Consider the following 22,816-nt stretch of genomic DNA (forward strand, 5'->3'; position numbering starts at 1 on the left):
TAAATCAGGAGACTTATTCATGTAGACAATAAGGAAATAATGAATGTGCAATTTAAATTTCAATCTATAGATGGGTTATGAAAACAATGCTTCCATGAGGCAGAAGTCAGTCCGTCTATAGTTATAGTTAATTCCATCCCATATATTGAATGAACTTTCACTTTACAATGTCTTTTTGTGCAATTAAACTGACAATATATTCAGTGTGATCAATTCAAGATTCACGAGGTGTGGTCAGCTGCTAGTTATTAATTGAGCTACAAGGGACTGTGATGTCTGCAAATGATCTAGAATGCCACAGCCCACATGGTGTTCAACCTACAAGTTTTCCTATGTCAGATCTGGCAACCTTTCGCATCCACTACAAGACCATGTTACTTGCCTACGGAGCAGCAAGAGGAACTGCCCCTCCCTAACTTCATGCTATGCTCAAACCCTACACCCCAACCCGAGTACTCTGTTCTGCCACCTCTGGGCCCAGATTCCTAAAACATTTCTCATGCAAAAACGTAAGAGCTTCTTTTTAAAAAACATGTTCAGAAGATAGTAAGTCAATTCTGTCAGGACCCGGTTACGAACCCGGGTCTCCGGAGTGAGAAACAGTCACTTAACCAACTGAGCCACGAATAGTCGGCAGAACCCAGAAGATGAGGCAGACACAGCAGTACTTGAGACGGTGTATTTAATAAAGTAAAAAGTGAAGTCCTTCAGGAAAACATGTAACTCCACAACCTCAAAAGGAATTCCACAAGAACAAGGTAATCCAGAAGGTAATCCTCCAAGACAGAAAGGCAAATCCACAAGGTGGTAGGTATAGCACAAAAAGGCTCAAAAGATACTCAAAAACAAACAAACAAGAACAAAAAACAGAATTCCACAAGAGCGTCCACCGGGATCAACAAGAGCTCACAGAATACTAGGGCTGGGTGCTAACATACAAACACAGAGCAAAGAACTGAGGGAAACTAAGGGTTTAAATACAATCAGGGAAAACGAGGCACAGGTGCAAATAATAATGGGGATCAAGGGAAAGCAAAAGGTCAAAAAGCACAATGGGGGCATCTAGTGACCAAAAACCGGAACAACCCTGGCCAAATCCTGACAAATTCCTCAACACTATGTTAATGATTTTCTTGCGAACTTTGAAAATATCTTCTAACAAATTTCTTAACCTTAAGATTATTGTCCCTCTGCAACCAATTTAGCTAGCAAACGCAATCATATTAGCATATTTCATACTGGGTTTACTGTTTTAAAACATGTTCTTGGGTTTAAAATAATCAACACTGAAACTTTCAGATTTAGGTATTTGGTATTTTATTAGGATCCGCATTAGCTGTTGCAAAGGCAACAGCTACAATTCCTGGGGTCCACAAAAGACATGAAACATTACATAATACAGAACCTCAATAAACAAGAACAGCTCAAGGACAGAACTACATACATTCTTTAAAAAAGGCACCCGTAGCCTACATATCAAAGCATACACACACAGTATCTAAGTCAAATAGGGGAGTGGCGTTGTGATGTGAGGTGTTGCTTTATCTGTTTTTTGAAACCAGGTTTGCTGTTTATTTGAGCTATTTGAGATGGAAAGAAGTTCCATGCAATAAGGGTTATACTGTATGCTTTATTGAATTTGTTCTGGAATTGGGGGCTGTAAAAAGACCCTGGTGGCATGTCGGGTAGGGTATGTGTGTGTGTCAGAGTTGTGTGTAAGTTGACTATACAAACAATTTGGGATTTCTAACACATTAAAGTTTCTTATAAAAATAACTGATGTAGTCAGTCTCTCCTGAACTCTTAGCCAAGAGAGACGGGCATGCATAGTATTTATATCAGCCCTCTAATTACGATGAAGAGCAAAATGTGCCGCTCTGCTCTCGGCCAGCTGCAGCTTAACTAGATCTTTCCTTGCAGCACTGGACCACACGACTAGACAATAATCAAGATTAGAAAAAACTAGAGCCTGCAGAACTTGCTTTTTGGAGTTTGGTGTCAAAAAGCCGAACATCTCTTTATTACGGACAAACCTCTCCCCATCTTTACAACCATTGAATGTACAGTGGGGCAAAAAAGTATTTAGTCAGCCACCAATTGTGCAAGTTCTTCCACTTAAAAAGATGAGAGAGGCCTGTAACTTTCATCATAGGTACACTTCAACTATGACAGACAAAATGAGAAAAACAATTCCAGAAAATCACATTGTAGGATTTTTTATAAATTTATTTGCAAATTATTGGTGGAAAATAAGTATTTGGTCAATAACAAAAGTTTATCTCAATACTTTGTTATATACCCTTTATTGGCAATGACAGAGGTCAAACGTTTTCTGTAAGTCTTCACAAGGTTTTCACACACTGTTGCTGGTATTTTGGCCCATTCCTCCATGCAGATCTCCTCTAGAGCAGTGATGTTTTGGAGCTTAACTTGCACAATTGGTGGCTGACTAAATACTTTTTTGCCCCACTGTATATGTTTTGACCATGACAGTTTACAATCTAAGGTAATGCCAAGTCATCTAGTCTCCTCAACTTGTTCAACAGCCACACCAACTTAAGGAATGATTTGTACCAAATACAATGCTCTTAGATTTAGAGATGTTCAGGACCAGTTTATTACTGGCCACCCATTCCAAAACAGACTGCAACTCTTTGTTAAGGGTTTCAGTGACTTCATTGGCTGTGGTTGCTGATGTGTATATTGTTGAATCACCAGCATACATGGACACACATGCTTTGTTTAATGCCAGTGGCAGGTCATCGGTAAAATTAGAAAAGTGTAGAGGGCCTAGAGAGCTGCCCTGCGGAACACCACACTTTACGTGTTTGTTCCATTAAAGAAAACCCTTTGAGTTCTATTAGATAGATAGCTCTGAATCCACGATACGGCAGAGGTTGAAAAGCCATAACACATGTGTTTATTCAACAACAGGTTATGGTCAATAATATCAAAGACTGCACTGAAATCTAAAAGTACAGCTCCCACAATCTTCTTATTATCAATATCTAACAAACCAATCATCAGTATTTTGTGTCAGTGCTGTACATGTTGAGTTCCCTTCTCTATAAGCATGCTGAAAGTATGTTGTTATTTCTCTGTTTGTCTACAGAGAAATAGCATTGTATTTGGTCAAATACTTTTTTTTCTAACAGTTTGCTAAGAGCTGATGAAGTTTGTGAGTGAATTAAACATACTTAATTGCTGACATTGGTTTATTATCTCACTGCCCTGAGTTTATGACAAGGGTTTAGCTGTCTTGGAATAACGAACATCTCCAAGAACAATTGAATAACTTTATTTTCAATAATTTCTTCTTAATTTTTTTGCTTAAGGAGAAACATAAGGAATAACGCAAGAACATTTCCAATATCCTTTTGGAGGAATAGCAACTTTGCTTACATTTCTTCATAAGTATATAGTTAAGAAGATATTTCTTATTAAGAAGGATTTGTGAATCTAGGCCCAGATCTTTTGGCCCTAACCTCTATGGGAGGGCAGCTCCCGCTCAGCCCAGTCAAAGCTCTTCTCTGTCCGGGCATCCCAATGATGGAACCAGCTTCCCCCTAAAGCTGAGATAGCTGAGTCCCTGCCCATCTTCCGAAAACGTCTGAAACCCTACCTCTTCAAAGAGTATCTTAAATAATCCCACAGCTAATACACCCAAAAAAACAACTAGACAACAACAACAACCTTGCCTTTTCATGAACTAACACTCACATTTATTTTTACTGGCACTGACTTTGCTGACAGCTACTTTACTGAGGGGAAATGTACTTACTATGACTGAGGTACTGTATGTGGCGGTCCCACCTAGATATCTTAAGATGAATGAACAAACTCTAAGTCACTCTGGATAAGAGTGTCTGCTAAATTACTAAAATGTAAATGGAATGTCATATGCAGACTTCTTGTATTTGGTCAAACACATTTCAAGATTCTTTTGATGATTTTGAAAATAATGTTGACATATGTCACAAAAAATAACAGTATACAGTTCAAGTCAGAAGTTCAAGTCAGAAGATTACACACACTTAGGTTGGAGTTATTAAAACTTGTTTTTCAACCACCCCACAAATTTCTTATTAGCAAACTATAGTTTTGACAAGTCGGTTAGGACATCTACTTTGTGCAAGTAATTTCTCCAACAATTATTTACAGACATATTACTTCACTTATAATTCACTGTATCACAATTCCAGTGTGTCAGAAGTTTACATACACTAAGTTGACTGTGCCGTTAAACAACTTGGAAAATTCCAGAAAATGATGTCATGGCTTTAGAAGCTTCTGATAGGATAATTGACATCATTTGAGTCAATTGGAGGTGTACCTGTGGATGTATTTCAAGGCCTACCTTCAAACCCAGTGCCTCTTTGCTTGACATCATGGGAAAATCAAAATAAATCAGCCAAGACCTCAGAAAAAAATGTTGACCTCCACAAGTCTGGTTCATCCTTGGGAGCAATTTCCAAACACCTGAAGGTACCACGCTCATCTGTACAAACAATAGTACGCAAGTATAAACACCATGGGACCACGCAGCCGTCATACCGCTCAGGAAGGAGACGCGCTCTGTCTCCTAGAGATGAACGCACTTTGGTGCGAAAAGTGCAAATCAATCCCAGAACAGCAGCAAAGGACCTTGTGAAGACGCTGGAGGAAACAGGTACAAAAATATCAAATTCCACAGTAAAGCGAGTCCTATATCGACATAACCTGAAAGGCCGCTCAGCAAGGAAGAAGCCACTGCTCCAAAACAGCCATAAAAAAGCCAGAGTACGATTTGCAACTGCACATGGGGACAAAAATCATACTTTTTGGAGAAATGTCCTCTTGTCTGATGAAACAAATAAAGAACTGTTTGGCCATAATGACCATCGTTATGTTTGGGGGGGAAAAGGGGGAAGCTTGCAAGCCGAAGAACACCTTTCCAACTGTGAAGCATAGTGTAACGGTTTTGACTTGAGGTTATTATTTATAGGGGTGCCAGGTAGGTTGTGCCTACCAGAGAAAACATTGGTTTCTCCTTTTGGTTTGGGAGGGAATGAGTCCCATCTGGTCCGTCAAGTCTACACCAATACAAAGGACTTATGTAAAAGTCAGGATGGAAATAAACTTTTCATAAACCTTTAAATCATTGGAAATAACTTCAAAAACAACTATATTCTTTTGCGTGGGTTGTATTAGCAACATCAATGATTACACACATATATAATAATATAACAATGAGTTCTGGTTCCTCCAGAAATGTCCTGTACCTCGGGCCTAAAAAAGAGTCCAGCCCGATAAAGGAGTTCAGGGAACTCAAGTGACTTCTGTCACGCAATGTTTGCCCGTTCATTCAGTGTAGCGTAAACCCAGTATTAATCATACAATCAATATAACAATTTTACCACAGAACTTTAAAGCGTATCAACTCTTACTAAGTCCTCAACTACAACTAACTACATAAATCATCACCGTATACATGACATCAAAACAAATGAAATACCGTATACAAAAAGGTTGTAGTCAGTCGGTCAGTCAGACAATCCAATCCGCCAACAGATCTCCAGCGGAGAAAGGCCACGAAGAACAATGGAGAGGTGTAGTCCACAACGCAAAGAGTGGATCCTGTCCGCCAATAGATCTCCAGCGGAGAAAGGCCACAAAGAACGGAGAGGTTGTAGTCCACGGACGCAAAGAGTGGATCCTGTCCGCCATCAGATCTCCAGCGGAGAAAGGCCACAAAGAACGGAGAGGTGTAGTCCACAACGCAAAGAGTGGATCCTGTCCGCCAACAGATCTCCAGCGGAGAAAGGCCACAAAGAACGGAGAGGTGTAGTCCACAACGCAAAGAGTGGATCCGATCCTGGGCAAACTCTATTAGGCTACAAAACACATGTTTAACGGCAACAAAACAACGGAATAGAGAAGCGTCGGGAACTGAGGGTTGAACACATCCTCATTCACGTCTCCATCACAACCCCACTTTTGCGCAGCTGATGCTGGCTATTAAAGGGAAAGCGCCCTATTGGAAGGAGCTGCACTGAGATGGTTCAGAAAAATTCAGGGCGTCACAATGGAGCTGGCAGCATCATGAATAGATGAATAGATAACAAATAGATGGCATCATGAGTTAGGAAAATTATATGGATATATTGAAGAGATCAGTCTGGAAGTTAAAGCTTGGTCGCAAATGGGTCTTCAAATGGACAATGACCCCAAGCATACTTCCAAAGTTGTGGCAAAATGCCTTAAGGACAACAAAGTCAAGGTATTTGAGTGACCATCACAAAGCCCTGACCTCAATCCTATAGAAAATTTGTGGGCAGAACTGAAAAAGTGTGTGCGAGCAAGGAGGCCTGACTCAGTTACACCAGCTCTGTCAGGAGGAATGGGCCAAAACTCACCCAACTTATTGTGGGAAGCCTGTGGAAGGCTACCCTAAACTTTGACACAAGTTAAACAATTTAAAGGCAATGCTACCAAATACTAATTGAGTGTATGTCAACTTCTGACCCACTGTCAATGTGATGAAAGAAATAAAAGCTGAAATAAATCATTCTCTCTAGTATTATTCTGTCATTTTCTATTCTTAAAATAAAGTGGCGATCCTAACTGACCTAGGACAGGGAAATTTTATTGTGATTAAATGTCAGGAATTGTGAAAAACTTTAAATGTGGCTAAACTTCCGACTTCAACTGTACAGTATATACAGTACCAGTCAAAAGTTTGGACACACCTACTCATTCAAATGTTTTTCTTTATTTTTCCTATTTTCTACATTGTAGAATAATAGTGAAGACATCAAAACTATGAAATAACACATATGGAATCATGTAATAACCAAAAGAGTGTTAAACAAAGAAAAATATATATTATATTTAAGATTCTTAAAAGTAGCCACCCTTTGCATTGATGACAGCTTTGCACACTCTTGGCATTCTCTCAACCAGCTTCACCTGGAATGCTATTCCAACAGTCTTGAAGGAGTTCCCACATATGCTGAGCACTTCGCTGGCTGCTTTTCCTTCACTCTACGGTCCAACTCATCCCAAACCATCTCAATTGGGTTTAGGTTGGGTGATTGTGGAGGCCAGGTCATCTGATGCAGTACTCCATCACTCTCCTTCTTGGTAAAATAGCCCTTACACAGCCTGGAGGTGTGTTGCGCAAACCAGATGGGATGGCGTATCACTGCAGAATGCTGTGGTAGCCATGCTGGTTAAGTGTGCCTTGAATTCTAAATAAATCAGACTGTGTCACAAGCAAAGCACACCCACATCATCACACCTCCTCCTTCATGCTTCACGGTGGGAACTACACATGCAGAGATCATCCATTCACCTCCTCTGCGTCTCACCAAGACTCGGCAGCTGGGACCAAAAATCTCAAATTTGGACTCATCTGACCAAAGGACAGATTTCCACCGGTCTAATGTCCATTGCTCTTGGTTCTTGGCCCAAGCCAGTCTCTTCTTATTATTAGTGTCCTTTAGTAGTGGTTTCTTTGCAGCAATTCGACAATGAAGGCCTGATTCATGCAGTCTCCTCTGAACAGTTGATGTTGAGATGTGTCTGTTACTTTAACTCAGTGAAGCATTTATTTGGGCTGCAATTTCTGAGGCTGTTAACGGTAATGAACTTATCCTCTGCAGCAGAGGCAACTCTGGGTCTTCCTTTCCTGAGGCAGTCCTCATGAGAGCCAGTTTCATCATAGCGCTAGATGATTTCTGTGACTGCACTTGAAGAAACTTTCAAAGTTCTTGAAATTTTCTGCATGGACTGACTTTCGTGTCTTAAAGGAATGATGGACTGTCATTTCTCTTTGCTTATTTAAGCTGTTCTTGCCATACTATGGACTTTGTCTTTTACCAAATAGGGTTATCTTGTATACCACCCCTACCTTGTCACAACACAACTGACTGCCTCAAATGCAGTAAGAAGGAAATAAATTCCACAAATGAACTTTTAACAAGGCACACCTGTTAATTGAAATGCATTCCAGGTGAATATCTCATGAAGCTGGTTAAGAGAATGCCAAGAGTGTGCAAAGGGTGTCTACTTTGAAGAATCTAAAATATATTTTGATTTGTTTAACACTTTTTTGGTTACTACATGATTCCATATGTGTTATTTCATAGTTTTCATAGATTGGATGTCTTCACTATAATTAACTGTAGAAAATAGGGAAAAAAAGAAAGAAAAAGTCCAAACTTTTGACTGGTACTGTACATATTCTTATAATATGTTTTATTGCCACATACACCGGATGTGAAATGTGTTGTTTTACAGAGTCAACCATAGTAGTACGGCACATCGACAGATTGTTCACCTTGTCGGCTCGGGTATTCGAACCAGCTACCTTTCGGTTACTGGCCCAACGCTCTAACCTCTAAGACTACCTGCCACCCTATATAGTGATATAGCTGGTAGATGTTGTCTCACTCACTCTACTTCTAACATTCCCTTTTTTCTTTTTAACACTCTTCGTGTAGCCAAATATGTTAACAATGAGCAACTTTTGATTCAGTTAGGAAGTTTAGACAGAAGGACAGGTCCATTGGCTCCCTGGAGTACTTAAATCTCTACATCTGAAAGACAAACAACATCTGTTTACACCTAGCAAACAATCTCTGGCTAGGCTGTGGTGTAGATATCACACACATGATGTACAAGCAGTGGGTTTTCAAAGTCTCTACCACACTGGGATTCCAGGGTTATATTCAAGATAAAATTCTAATTGGTTTTGCATCCATGCAATTTGCATGACATGATGCACCCACCAAAGGCATGATGGACCCAAAAAGGCAACTGATAAAAAAAACATTAGAAACATTCAATGTGTGTGAGTGCACGTGTCTTAGCATGTGAGAGAGAAGAGTGTGCTCATGCGCGTACATCCAATGATAGGAGGGAGCCCTTGGTAAGCAAAGTCGTGACAAATTCATGCAGGATTCACCCCAGGCATCAAAGAGGAGGAAGTGAAAAAATGGCCGATGAGAAATCCCCTAGGGCTCTGGTCTGCACGGAATCGCCACAGCATGAATATGTTCTGCTTTGTTTCATTGACATCCTGCCTCTCTGGATCTACCTGCAGCCACGACAGGAAGAATACACACTGTCAAGGCCCCGGCTCTGATTTATAGAACTGCAGAGTTCAGGCGGCAGCGACCCCAAGGTGCTGCTGGGAGATAAAATCCTGCATGGACCAACGACCCATCACGGACCACCATCGCCACACTCCCCTCTCAGCTAGTCGCACCGCACACTTCCCCTCCAAGGCCAAGACATCATATCACGCTATATCTAGGCTAACTGCGACATACCATATATTATTATATTATAGCTGGGTGGTTCGAGCCCTGAATGCTGATTGGCTGAAAGCCATGGTATATCAGACCGTATACCATTGCTATGACAAAACATTTATTTGTACTGCTCTAATTATGTTGGTAACCAGTTTATAATAGCAATAAGGCACCTCAGGGGTTTTTGATATATGGCCAATATACCACGGCTGTGTCCTGGCACTCCGCGTTGCGTCATGCTTAAACAGCCCTGAGCTGTGGCCTATTGTCCATATACCACACCTCCTCGGGCCTTATTGCTTAATTATATTATACGGACCAGCTAGCAACAACACCCTGATATGTTAGATTTAATAAAGCTGAATTCTACTGCAAATGTCATGAAGCAATACTGATTAATTAACATATTAAAACATTTTTGAAATTGTTGTTTTTTTCTGATTAGGCTATATTATTTCCACAACACAGGCTAATAGCAGATTATCCTTATTAAGAAGGGTGCATTCAGAAAGGAAATAAAGAGTGGTTCCCATAATTAGGCCACTGTTACATGGTTAAAACAATTAAGTTATTACTATTCACATCGCCTTTACCTACAATAATTATCTCAAAGCATTTTGGCACCATTAGGGCATTTATAGCAAGAGCACCTGAACCTGCCTAAGCATGGTTAAGCGTGAGACCTCAGTTAGAGACCTATATTAAACTGCAGCCCATTGTGGGTGTGTGTTATGCTGGCCCTCCACCTCACTGTAAGCCCCAACTGCAGTGGCTATCAATGGCTCTCCTAGCATGGGCTCCTCTCCTCTCTCTCCTCTTCTGCAGCAGGGGAGTCAGACGCCCACGCTTAGCTCTCATGTTACCAGGCACACCGCCCGCCAGCCCCACCTTTATTACAACACGCAGCGAAAACAACCATATTGGCTTTACTTAACAACATTAACCGTGAACACAGATTGACAGCAGCTCCCTCTGCAGCCTCCTACAGCAAATAATACAGGGGAAATTGCGTTCAATACAGAGAGCCATCCAGGGAATTAGAGATTCAAAAACAACATTTGAGTAATAAGTGAAAGCCATTGAATAGAATGAAAATGCAAATGTAGGCTGAGGACTTGCATGTTTCAAAACAAGACAAACCTGCCTGGCTTTTCAAACAAATACAGTACATTAGGGGCATCTCACTGTTGTGAAATTCGTTTAACCTGGGTGGTCCCTATATTATCGTACAGAAGGGTTGTTTTTTTCCCCCTCGAACTACTCATTTAGTCTTACGGTTGATTTGGTTACATGAGTGATAATTAGACCAACAACATGGAGATTTAATTAGCTATTCAATATGAGGCCTAGTCAAGGCTTCGGTCTACACTCCTACAGAGTGATGGTTCTGAGTGTAGCACTTACTGCTTGATAGCCAGCTATGAGGAATCTATGTGTTGATTTTATAATGCACTGAAGGCCTCGATCTTCCATGTTATACCAACTCCAAAGTGAAGGGTAAGCAAATGAACAACTGAAACACTTCTCTAGCTCATTACCAAAATCCCCAGACAGTCAACAAACGTGTAGCCCAACTCCACAATGCTAAAGCACAAGCATCACCATGCCCCCCATTGGATATAAACACAGATATAACATCATGAGAACAATTTATGAAGTAATTAGCCATTATGAGCAAACAGTGCAGCGAGAAGGAGAACGTTTGCTGATTGAATTAACCACATAAATAGAAACAAAAGCAGCATCAAAGCAGCACCACAGTGCTGCTTAGTAGCTCCTTGCTGTTTAATAAACAGGGAAAAATGTGTGCTCCCAGGCCACTAGTTGGCATAATGAACGTGTCTGCATCTGAATGCTGGCGTTAAACCCTGTGGTGCTGTGATCGGACTCTGTCCTCCCATTATCTGGACACCAACGGGTTACAACAACAGAACGGGGAACGCTCACACTGCGAGGGAGCCAACACCAGGCCCCCCTTTAAAACAATAGCCTAATTACAACATTTATAACCCAGAATCTGGAATTGAATTTAGTCCAATTTAAGGCTGCGCTGGCATGAAAATACTATTTGATTAGAACAGCCGTGGTTTCATTTGTGGCGCAGCAGATTGCAGAGCATCTCTATCCGGTGCGCAATCTGTATTCATTACGCTGTGTAAAGGATGATCCATGTCCTGACTCTGCATTGATAATTTCATGCAGATGCACAGCGCTCCACATGGCCCCAGTGCTTCCCTTACAACGGCTCTGCTCATCTCCTCTCTGCCGCCTCACATGCTGGGCTCAGCAGTGCTGCTCAGCCAATTTCAGCCTTTTAGGACCTCAAAAGGCCTCCCAGGCACCCCCACCACCCATAGCAAGGAGTATCAAAAGGTGGAGACATCAAAAGTTGAAAGAAATATATATTTTAACGTATATAAATTGGCCACATGTGTCTGTCTGATATGTGTAGTAGCAGTTGATATTTGTAGTAGCAGTGCCATACAGATGTAATCGTCCTCTTTCATGATTTGGGATGAGGACCAGAGTCTGTATCTGGATTTGGCAGTGATTCACATATTTTCACTCTGTTGTATGTCGCACAGATGCATATACAGTCCTGATGAACACAGCATACAGAGATAGGGTTCTATACTGTCAAAATAAGATTGTATATCTGTTAAATAACAATCATTACTAATACTGTGAATACTGAGAGGAATTCTGTTATAGTGATCATATTTCAAACACTGCATAAAAACAGAAGTAGGCCTACTGCTTAGCTGGCTTTAGTCTACTTGGTGTCTGTTCTGTTTCAAAACATAACTCAGATCAGAATGTATTTGATTAATAAAGCTAAAAAATAAAGCAATACATTTTTATAAGGAGTATCGTATCAGAAGATAACCCATGGAAACTGATTTTGCAATAATTAGAAAATCCAATGTGTGCCCTCAAATCCTTTTGTCTATTTCATTATGCAAAATCTGAAGACTATTGGTCTTGACAAAGAATAAGATCCATTAGTTCCCCTTGGAGAGGAAAGTTACTTGATATCATCAGAACTCTCTGAGTGCACTGTTTAATGACTGTCTTTCAAATTCGCAATTTTCTCTGACTATATTCTTACCACGCTTTAAACCTACAATCCAAAACTTTATATCCGATGTAAGCCTATTTGTTCCCAAATCCCACTTTGTCGAATAATCCCTTTGAATAAACCACAAAAGCCCATTCCTCTTCTATAGTGACTGGGAGAGAAACCTTGAAAGCATTACCCACAGCAGCAGAGCAGGCATAGGAAATATAAATGGCTGTCCTGCTCCCAAAGCAAGAAGGGAAAAAAGGTAAAGGATAAAAAACAGGGACTCTGCCTGTGCAGTATTTTTAGTATTGCAGAGTAAACAGAGGACGAGACCTGTTGCAGAGTGGGGGAGCCAGTGTGGAGAGACCTGATAAACTGCTTGTGCAGCCTCTAATCCAGGAGCTCAGCACCGTAAGCCCTCCCACAGGCAGGCCCCCACACCACGCTGCCGCACCACGGCATGCCGGCCATGATTACACTCATCTTCCGGCAGTCACGGGGGACCCGGGTGTCCCCATCAGCAGTGAAGGACATCAGGCAACAAAGGAAAGGAGGGGTTAAATAGCCACGCCCAGACATGGACCAAGGCTTCCTTCCACAGCACCCTGGTCAAACTTGACCATCACAGATATTTAAAAATGAAATTAAAAAAAACATTATGCAGCATTCAAGAGGTTCTAGAAGCCGGCTTTGGCAAGCATTTTTCATGTTATCCAACAAATGTAAACATCTGGAGTTTGCTAAACGGCATTGGCACTTGGATTGGAACCAGTGCTATGGTCAGATGACATGAAAGTAGAGCTCTTTGGCCATGCACACCAGTGGTGGGTTTGGCATCTAAATGAGAATGCATAAACCGAAAATAACCCCATACCTACTGTAAAAAATGGTGGTGGATCTTTGATGTTATGGGGCTATTTTGCTTCCACTGGTCCTGGGGCCCTTGTTAAGGTCAATGGCATCATGAACTTTACCCAGTACCAGGACATTTTAGCCAAAAACCTGGTTGTCTCTGCAGGAGGCTGACACTTGGCTGCAAGTGGATCTTCCAGCAAGACAATAACTCCAAGCGCACATCAAAATCCACAAAGAAATGGTTAATTGGCCACAAAAATCAACATTTTCCAATGGCCAAGAGGGCAATCCATAAGCGCAGACGAAGGATATAAAGGATCTGGAAGGATCCCTCCCAATGTGTACTTCAACTCATAAAACTGTAAATAGCCCATCCAACTACCTACCTCATCCCCATTTTGTTTTTCTTTACTTTTTTTGCTCTTTTGCACACCAGTATTTCTACTTGCACATCATCTGCACATCTATCACTCCAGTGTTAATTTGCTAAATTGTAATTACTTCGCTACTATGGCCTATTTATTGCCTTACTTCCTTACTACATTTGCACACACTGTATATACATTTTTCTATTGTGTTATTGACTGTACTTTTGTTTATGTGTAACTCTGTGTTGTTGTTTTGTTGCACAGCTTTGCTTTATCTTGACCAGGTCGTAGTTGTAAATGAGAACTTGTTCTCAACTGACCTACCTGTTTAAATAAAGGAGAAATAAAAAATACAAAAAATAATAATAATTCTCAATGCCATTATCCTCGCAAGGTGAGGTATTGAAAGGTATTGAAAACAATATTGACCCCTACCTTTTTGAGATTTTTTTTTATTACTTGTTAAAAAAATCTCTTTCTCTGACCAACTGTATTAGTATAAAATAATTTCCCTTTTTTTCTGCATACAATGTAGTTCAGTATTTGAATAATTTATACAGTCATTTTTGCTCATCTTTATCAAGGGTGTCAATAATTTCGGACTTAACTGTACATAAAAACAGGACAATTCTCGTAACTACATTCCCATCCCTCCTCTGTGAAAACAAATCAATGTGCATTACATCCATTACCGTGCTCGTGGACAAGTCAGGCACTCCAAACTACTCAGCCTTTCTCTCTTCTCCTCAATACACTGCAAAATATGTCCAAACATTCACATCTCTTAAAACTGATGTGCAAATTGTACATTTCACATTCTATTCAGAATATAGCAAAGTGCAGAGGAAATTTGAAGACCTTTTATGCTCAATTAGAAATATTCATAAATCTGAGAAATCTATATCATGCCCTTTGACACCCAGTCGGGCACAACTGAATGATCTAATAGTTCCTATCAGCATGACACTGCCCAAAATGAGTCAGTCACCTGAGATGAAATGTCATTTAATATATGTGCCATATATCTCATGTTAGATTAGACCATATCATCATCAATAAATGTCAATATAAAAAGTTCTGGAGAGATTATTGTCCTTTAGGAATTCAAGACACCTCACATTCTAACTAAATTCTTTCTATTTTTTGATTATGGAGAATAACTGCCTCTGCTGAGCTTTTCCTGGATAAGTGAAGCTTGTAAATCACACATGAATTTCAGTAGCTGAAGGCAGTCGTTTTACTGTATTATATATAGTATCGCTCCCCAAAGATTTCTATGATAATACCTCACAGCCGTGCCCTTCACGCAGCTTGATGTCAAACAGCCACCGTCCACAGCATGGATTAAATAGAAGCACAGCACATCACTGTTTCCACTGGTTAAAAAGCTCAATATATATTTTTCAGAGGTGAGAAAATATGGGGAAGAATCTTGAATAGTTTCCATGCTCTCTCAATTTGAAATACTGCATGAAAGAGATATATTTGTACTACACAGATAAATGCAGTAACATGGCTGGCTTATTGCTACACGAGTATATCTAAAAAAAAGTATTAAAAAAAGAGAAGAGATTATATCACAAGCAGAAGCGGTCTAACATCAATTCATCACTGACACACTATCAGTGTCCATAAATATGTAGACTATATTTTATGGTTAGGTGACATTGGACTAACATGAAGTGCTAGGATTTAATAACTGGCTCAACAGTCAAAATTACTTGAATGATAACTCCAGTTTAAAGTGCTGCTATGCTTTGCTCAGTCGTTGCAACATAATTAACCAGCATCAGTCTCACCATACCAAAAGCAAGACGAAGTTTGAGGTGAAGGTTTTGTAGAGAAGAAAAGAAAAAGACATCCATCCATCATAACCGTGCTATGGTGCAGCCAATTTCCACAAAGCTGCTAAGCTGATTGAGGCCGACCAAATCTTTTTCACCAGCTTACATTCCTTCAAAATGGTCATCTCAGTTCCAATATCACGGGCTTTTACTGTTTCCAATTTCACTGTTCTCGACTGAGAGTCGGTCGGCTTAGTTGGATAAAACACTCTAGCCCAGTTCCTTGTGAATGTACTGATATCTCTATAGCACAGCTTCCACATAGCTCTATTTATTTATTTACTCATGCCATATTTTTATTTATTTCTATTTATAAAATGCGAGTAAACCGCCAAATAACAATTACATCAAACATACTCACTCTCTCTCACCCCCCCCCCCCCCCACACACACACACACACACACACACACACACACACAGTTACAGTGCACATACGTATAACACACACGACACCGCACCAAAACACACAAGCACCAGATACCCTACAATCTCCTACTGAAGTTGATTCAATTACCACAGGCTCGCATTCTAAAAAGGAAATTGGAGATATATTTAAAATAAAATAAAGAAAGGACTGTGTGGCATCAACAAAACACTCAGAAGCTAATTGTGAAAATGTTTATTCCTACTGCTTTTTCCCCCACCTGTAGATGTCTGTGTGTGTATGTAAGTCATTGAGTGTATGTTCGTGTGGGCTTCTCACTAGCCTTTCGCTCTCCTCTTTTTTTTGCCACAACAGCAAATATCCTGTTGGCGCAGGATGCCGGGCCGTATCTGGCCCTAAAATCGATAAGGCTCCTGGCTAAGGGCTCCCATTCATCTCTTGGCCATAAAATTTGATTAGCGCTGACTACAGCACTGCAGGGAGATGGGGCCGATAGGGCAGGGCTGCAGAAGACAGCATTCAATTTTTTCATCCACGCTCTCTCGCTCCGTCTGTCTCTTAGCCCAGGCTTTCACTTTTCAACATAGAGCTACCCAGGCTTGTATGCCTACACATTAGACAGCAGGAATAGAATTCCGCTGCCGGTTGACTCCTTTTTAGTATCTTGTTTTCTCTCTCTGAATTAGATCGAAATGACAGAACTGATGAAGTTCCAATCAGAGTTGATAAAATTAAACAAATGCCCTCGGCAGCAGCCTGAGCGGTCCGCAGACATGAAACACACGTTCTGTTCCCTCACACAGTATCTCTGTGGCATGTGACCACTGCTCTCAGCCAATCCGAGAGCTCAACGCATGCAAGTGGCTAGCGCTTCTCAGTGCTGTGATGAGGAAGCAGGTATGAAACAAACAACTCTTCTGTTCTGAAGGTCTAGGATACAACAAAACTTGAAATCATTTGGAATTGTGAGCTATGGACACATTCTTTTTTTAAATACCCATAAAAGTGTGCATAGAAATTTGAATAAAGGCAGACGGGTTAATAGTAACAGTCAATAAAGAAAATATGTGTATATTTGGAATGCAGTACACAGTATTAATACAAAGTCAGGGAAATCCACCACCTACCTGTGTCTCCCGCACGTTTTCCACTGTGAAGTTGAACCAAACTCTGAAGCGAGGGTTACAGGTGTCAGGTCTGATGAACAGATCAAACTCAAATTCACTGATGTAATCAACACGTCCAAGGTTACCTGAGAAAATGAAGATCACATTCAGGAATCATTTCACATCCTGGCAAGTAGTCTAGTTGCCAGTTATGCCTCAACTAGATGCTTTTGAAAATGTGATGCATAACCCCCCTTTCTAAGATTAATAGATTTCAAGATACTACATATGCTGCTTACTGAAATAAATCTGAAAATGTTATATTTAGAAAGGTCTTCATTGATGCATTTATGTTGCAGGTATCTCCTTCACCACTCATGGAGCTAGAACCTTGGGATATATTTTCCATTGGATTCATTAAAATTCAAGTGATCAACTTGTTATCCGTTAGATGTGTATATAATGTATCAGACACGGATGGGAGGACTAACCCTGTCCATCCCTCACCATAGCCTCTCCCTGCAGGCACAGCGACAGTGACAATACGTGGGATGAAGAGAATGGAACTTAGCTACTGTTCAGGTGAAAAATGGGAAAGCTTTGAATGGTGGTACCTTCAAAATAACAAGCCATCAAAGATGTTCATCTAGCTTTAATTTGCAGGGCTACATATATATATACACATATATATATTTCACAGCACGGATCTATCCACCGCTGTGTGATTTATAAAATGTCAAATAAGCCTAGACCAGAGGCCCGGCTTAGCCCACTGGCTCGTAGACAGTTAACTCCCCAGGCAAAAGGACAACCTGCTTTGCTCTGCTCCGCGTCCCTCAGCCTGTCCATGTGGTGTGGATGGAGTGTGGAAGCGACCGACCACCTGGTGCCAGGTAGCACAGAGCTAATTATCGACAGATGGGGTAACCACCACACTGTCAGAGCAGATCGCTCTCCTTCTGCCATCTGAGAGGGCTAATCCACCCGCTTCCTGAAAATCCCTTCACTCGTCACGCTGTCCACAGAAATACCATCATCTACCAACCCTCACAGGAAACTGCATGTTGCTCCTGTATGAGCTCTAAAATATAGGCTTTATTATTTTTTTATACAAATACATCAAAGACCCCACTGGGAAATGCAATATGGATTATGGACAACAGAACCCCTACAGAATATGATCTGGAAATCATTTTGGAAGTGTCTTACAAATTGTATGCTTATTTTGTAACACATGATTCTGTATTTACATGTCTGCCATTCTCTAACAGCTTTGCTGTTGCACTAATGGCTACTGGCATTTCATTCCAACACATTGGTTGCAAATTGGAAATGCTCTCTGCAAAAATGAATATTGGCACTCTAACTGATTACACTGTGACTGTAGCTCTTGTGAACAATGCTAGAGCTGTAAGAATACAAATAGGGGTCAGACATAGTGAGAGCTGTTCACAACTTATCAGACACCTATGGCAAAGGTTGATAACTGACCTTTACTGTGCCCATTACATGAACAAACATTGTGTGCTTGCACTCGTGTGTAGTTTAAAAGGGCGTAATGTATCATCACAGCTATTTCATTTAATGACACACCACCTAGCCTACCCCATAGCACAACATATTGCTACACTTGGTGGTAGTTGGGAGAAGATAAGTGAAACACACTGTACCACAAACCAAAGACACATCTGTTTTACAACCCTTACTTGAAATAACCACCTACTGTACAAACCGACTGAGAAGTGTCAGGTGCTGGCAAAGCAATCCAGAGCCATAGTTGTTAGCTGAAACAAGCACAGCTGCAGATAGCATGGTGGGGATATGAGAACTGCACCTGTTCCAACCAGATGTGCTGTATAATCTATCATCTCTAATTCCAATGTCTTAGAGATTTATCTGGTTTGCCCTACCAAATATTAGCTATTAGAGGACGCAGATAGCCTCTAAAGGTTGTTTCATATGGAAGTGTGGATATCACAGCTACTGTTTTTGTTGACTGATTTATTTAAGCTACTTTCACTATTCAAATTAATACAATTGACGGATGTATCTACAGGTTTGTAAACTACAGACATGTAAACATGGACTAAACATAAGTGTGTTAAAAATAAATGTCAAGAGATTCTGAAGCTTTTTAACGGCATATGATTTATGAAGAGCCAAATATATTGCATGCAATACAACTTTCTAAATATACATTAAATAATGACTAAGTCCATTGAATCTGTCATATGGCTCCAAATAGCACAAGGCTGCAACTAAACCGAAACCTTGTGTACACTAATGCAACATCATAAAGAGCTATCAAAATCTCACTAACTCTCTGGCTCTCCCACTCAGACTGCAGCCAGAGTCCTTTCCATTCGTTTGGCATTTCAGGACCATGGACAGTGGATAAGCATATACAGTAGGACTTTCTCAGGCACAACTACAACAAGAGGTTCAGAGAAATTTCAACGAAAGCACTGAAGGTCTTCATTGAATGGCATGCCACTTATCTCCTCTTCATAGATGAAAAAAAAGAGTCAAACCAAAAGAGCATTTACCATACCACAAACTGGTGAGGGAGAAGTTACCCATCAGAAAAGTACCAGACAAATACAAAGATGATGAACCAACTTTTAAAACAAACTGAGGATGTCATTGCAGGGAGATAGAAAATGCTATCTCTACTTCAAAGCACAGTAGCCACGCACTGCTAGGTTATTGAGCTTGATGCTTGAAGACCTGAAGTGAGGGATAGCACAGGCCTCAAGGTTAGAATGGCATGTTCAGCTTGTGGAGCAGGGATATGACACAGTATTGATTTTAATTGTAATTTTATGGTGGCTAACTCCAGATTCCAATGCTGCAGTACTAATCAATTCCATATTATTCAGTATTTAACAAACATAAATGGCAAACAGACCTCTCTAAATCCTAAAGCATAAAAAGACATATTGGTAGCCTATGGACTACTTGGAAAAGTGAGAGTGACTTATCTAAAGTTGTTTTATTAATTTGCACAAAGATGCAGTCAAACTATAGTGTAATTAGTGTAGGCTACACTAGAGGAAAGAGAAAGATAAAGAGGGAGCAAGCAACAGAGAAAAACATCAGTTATCTAATAAGAGTTCCTACTGCAAGGCTTGTGTGTCTACATTCGTCCTTAGTGGAGGTTTCATAAGTTATGTTCCATATCAATCATCTATAAAAAATAAATATAAAAGAGAGTCGCACACATAAACTCCCAGTCATTTATTGGGTAACGTTTGGGCATCACTGTGCCTTCAGGGTAATATCATGAATACTTGAACCAGTTTATGTAGACAAACAGTGCAATTAGTGCAACCAATGACAATAGTGAGGGGTGGGTCATAATTATTAAGTTAATTAGAATGAATTATATATCAATCATCAACCATTGGGAGAAACACATGCAACACTTACAATTTAATAAATTGGGTTTCAACAAATGGCCTGACTGTAAGAACCCACCCAGTGGGCTGAGTAAACCTACTAAAGGCTTTGCTGTTCTTTGAAAATCTGTTTAAACATGACAGGTTCTCCATAAGAACTCTGTAGTTTGTACGAAACCACCTCTCGTTCTCTCTTGCTTTCTAGTCTCTATATCTTTATTTTCTTAATTAAAAGATTGGGGGAAACGGTGAACCATCTGAATGTATACCGGTTTTAGTGAAGACACACCATGTGTCTCTCTTTCTCTCCACTACTGCTGTGTGCTGTACAAACTCCCGCGATTTGGGTACTTTGTTGCCCCATTATAAATATTTGTTAATGTTTCCCAAAGTTCAAATCAATTTATGTTACATTTATATTCCATATAATCTTAGAGTAATTACTGGCTAGCGCTACCCATTCTCATTCCCTTTCCAGATATTGCAACATTGTCGATATTTCTGTAAAATTCGGTACACAGTCAGTTGCATTTCTTTTTCTATTTCCTCTCCTCTGAGTGGGTGCAAGCTTAAAGTGCACATGAACATTTGCTAGTTCATTTTATACCCAATAAATGTGCTTGTGTCAAATTTTCAAAGCAGTCTGATCTGATACAAAAGTACAAAAGCTTGTATGAAATTTAAATGACAACAAAATGTGATGCTTCGTTTGATCACATGCATTTTCAAAACATGTTTCAAAATGTGAGATCCCCCCTACGACTGTAGGTGTTTCTCAATATGCATACTACGCTGCTCCACACTATCATGCTCCGAGTTCAGTCTCCAAGGAAGTTCTCTTGAGTACGTTCTTGTGAGGATGAGAGTGTGGAGAACGCATCAAATGTTACATAAGAGAAGCAACTGCACTCTGTGCTACTTACGGTATTACCTTTGACCAATACAGACGAAACAAGATACATTTTTACTTCATAATCATCAGCCAAGCAAGATTAGCAAATGTCTATATTTTCAAGTAATGTGGTGGCGGCATCATGTTATGGGTATGCTTGTCACTGGCAGGCAATGGGGAGTTTGTCAGAATCAAAAGAAATATGAAAGGAGCAAAGCCCAAGTAAAAAAAATGGGACAACCTACCTCAATGTTTTAAACCCTGGGATAGTTTTTTGTATTTTAAATAAAAATGCATTATGACACCTTTTGGTTTTCGCAATGGCATTGACATATGATGACAAACCAAACGCGTTTGAAGGATCCTTTTAGTCTTCTTCTAATGAATCTTAAGGGGAAAATAATCCAGAAGTAACAGAAAGTGATATGATTATCGTACCGAGTTTCGGTAATACAAAAAGTATTTTACTGATTACAATTTTGGACAGGTAACTAGTAACTGTAAAGTAACCTACCGAAGCAATCCTCAAAAATGGAGGATGCAAATGGAAGAAAGTAGGGAACTTGTTTGTGTCCCCTATATTAAAGACCATATTTGGCAACAAAAAAATGTCATAAATAAAACAATTATTTATTAATTAATTAATGATGTATTTATTATTACATATACAAGTTGCAAAATAGTTGGAAAGAGATTTTTGATGTGCCGATTCCGTGGAACATGGTTTCCGAATATATACACAAAAAAACACTTGATTCAAAACTTTTTCAAGTTTTTCAATTTAAAATGATTTTACAAAATTCTTGCCACAAATATAATGTTAGGTAATGGGGCATACAACCAGCTCAGCTCTGCAGATTTTGCTACGAAAAGGCAGAATCACTAGATTTTATTGCCCATATGTAGCTTGTATTTGGTCACAATTTCAGGTACGGCTGGAAAATCACAACATTTATCTAAAAATAACCCTACAAATAGCACTGTTGGGAGATTTGGAAAACCATTGTCAATCAATCAACAATATAATAATACTTTTAGTAAAAAATACTTATCTTTAACTCACAATCTGTAGATACTATAGAATGCAGGCAGGTTCGGAGTTTATGTGAAACAACTCAGCACAGTTACAAAAAATATATAGCACATGGAAATCACAATATGGCGGTTTACAGAGATAGGTGGGATGGACTGAGAGTAGCAGAGGGGTAGATTTATAAGTTCATGTTCTATAATATACAGTTGAATTTGGAAGTTTACATATAGTACACCTTAGACAAATACATTTAAACTCAGTTTTTCACAATTCCTGACATTTAAACCTAGTAAACATTCCCTGTCCTAGGTCAGTTAGGATCACCACTCTATTTTAAAAACGTGAAATGTCATAATAATAGTAAAGAGTGATTTATTTCAGCTTTTATTTCTTTCATCACATTCCCAGTGGGTCAGAAGTTTACATACACTCAGTTAGTATTTGGTAGCATTGCCTTTAAATGGTTTAAACTTGGGTCAAACGTTTCGGATAGCCTTCCACAAGCTTACCACAATAAGTTGGGTGAATTTTGGCCCATTCCTCCTGACAGAGCTGGTGTAACTGAGTCAGGTTT

The 22,816-nt window shown here is 39.9% G+C and overlaps 1 protein-coding gene across 1 annotated transcript in view; it reads right to left on the bottom strand.

The window, feature by feature from the left end:
- Nucleotides 1–22,816, bottom strand: part of agbl4 (AGBL carboxypeptidase 4) — a 426,805-nt gene that overhangs the window by 381,000 nt on the left and 22,989 nt on the right. The window contains exon 3 of the mRNA XM_064935374.1: nt 16,941–17,065. Coding sequence (XP_064791446.1) covers nt 16,941–17,065 — 125 coding nt within the window. The remainder of the gene's footprint in view (nt 1–16,940; nt 17,066–22,816) is intronic.

The sequence above is a fragment of the Oncorhynchus masou genome, chromosome 24 (assembly GCF_036934945.1).
Source record: "Oncorhynchus masou masou isolate Uvic2021 chromosome 24, UVic_Omas_1.1, whole genome shotgun sequence".
NCBI lineage: Eukaryota > Metazoa > Chordata > Actinopteri > Salmoniformes > Salmonidae > Oncorhynchus > Oncorhynchus masou.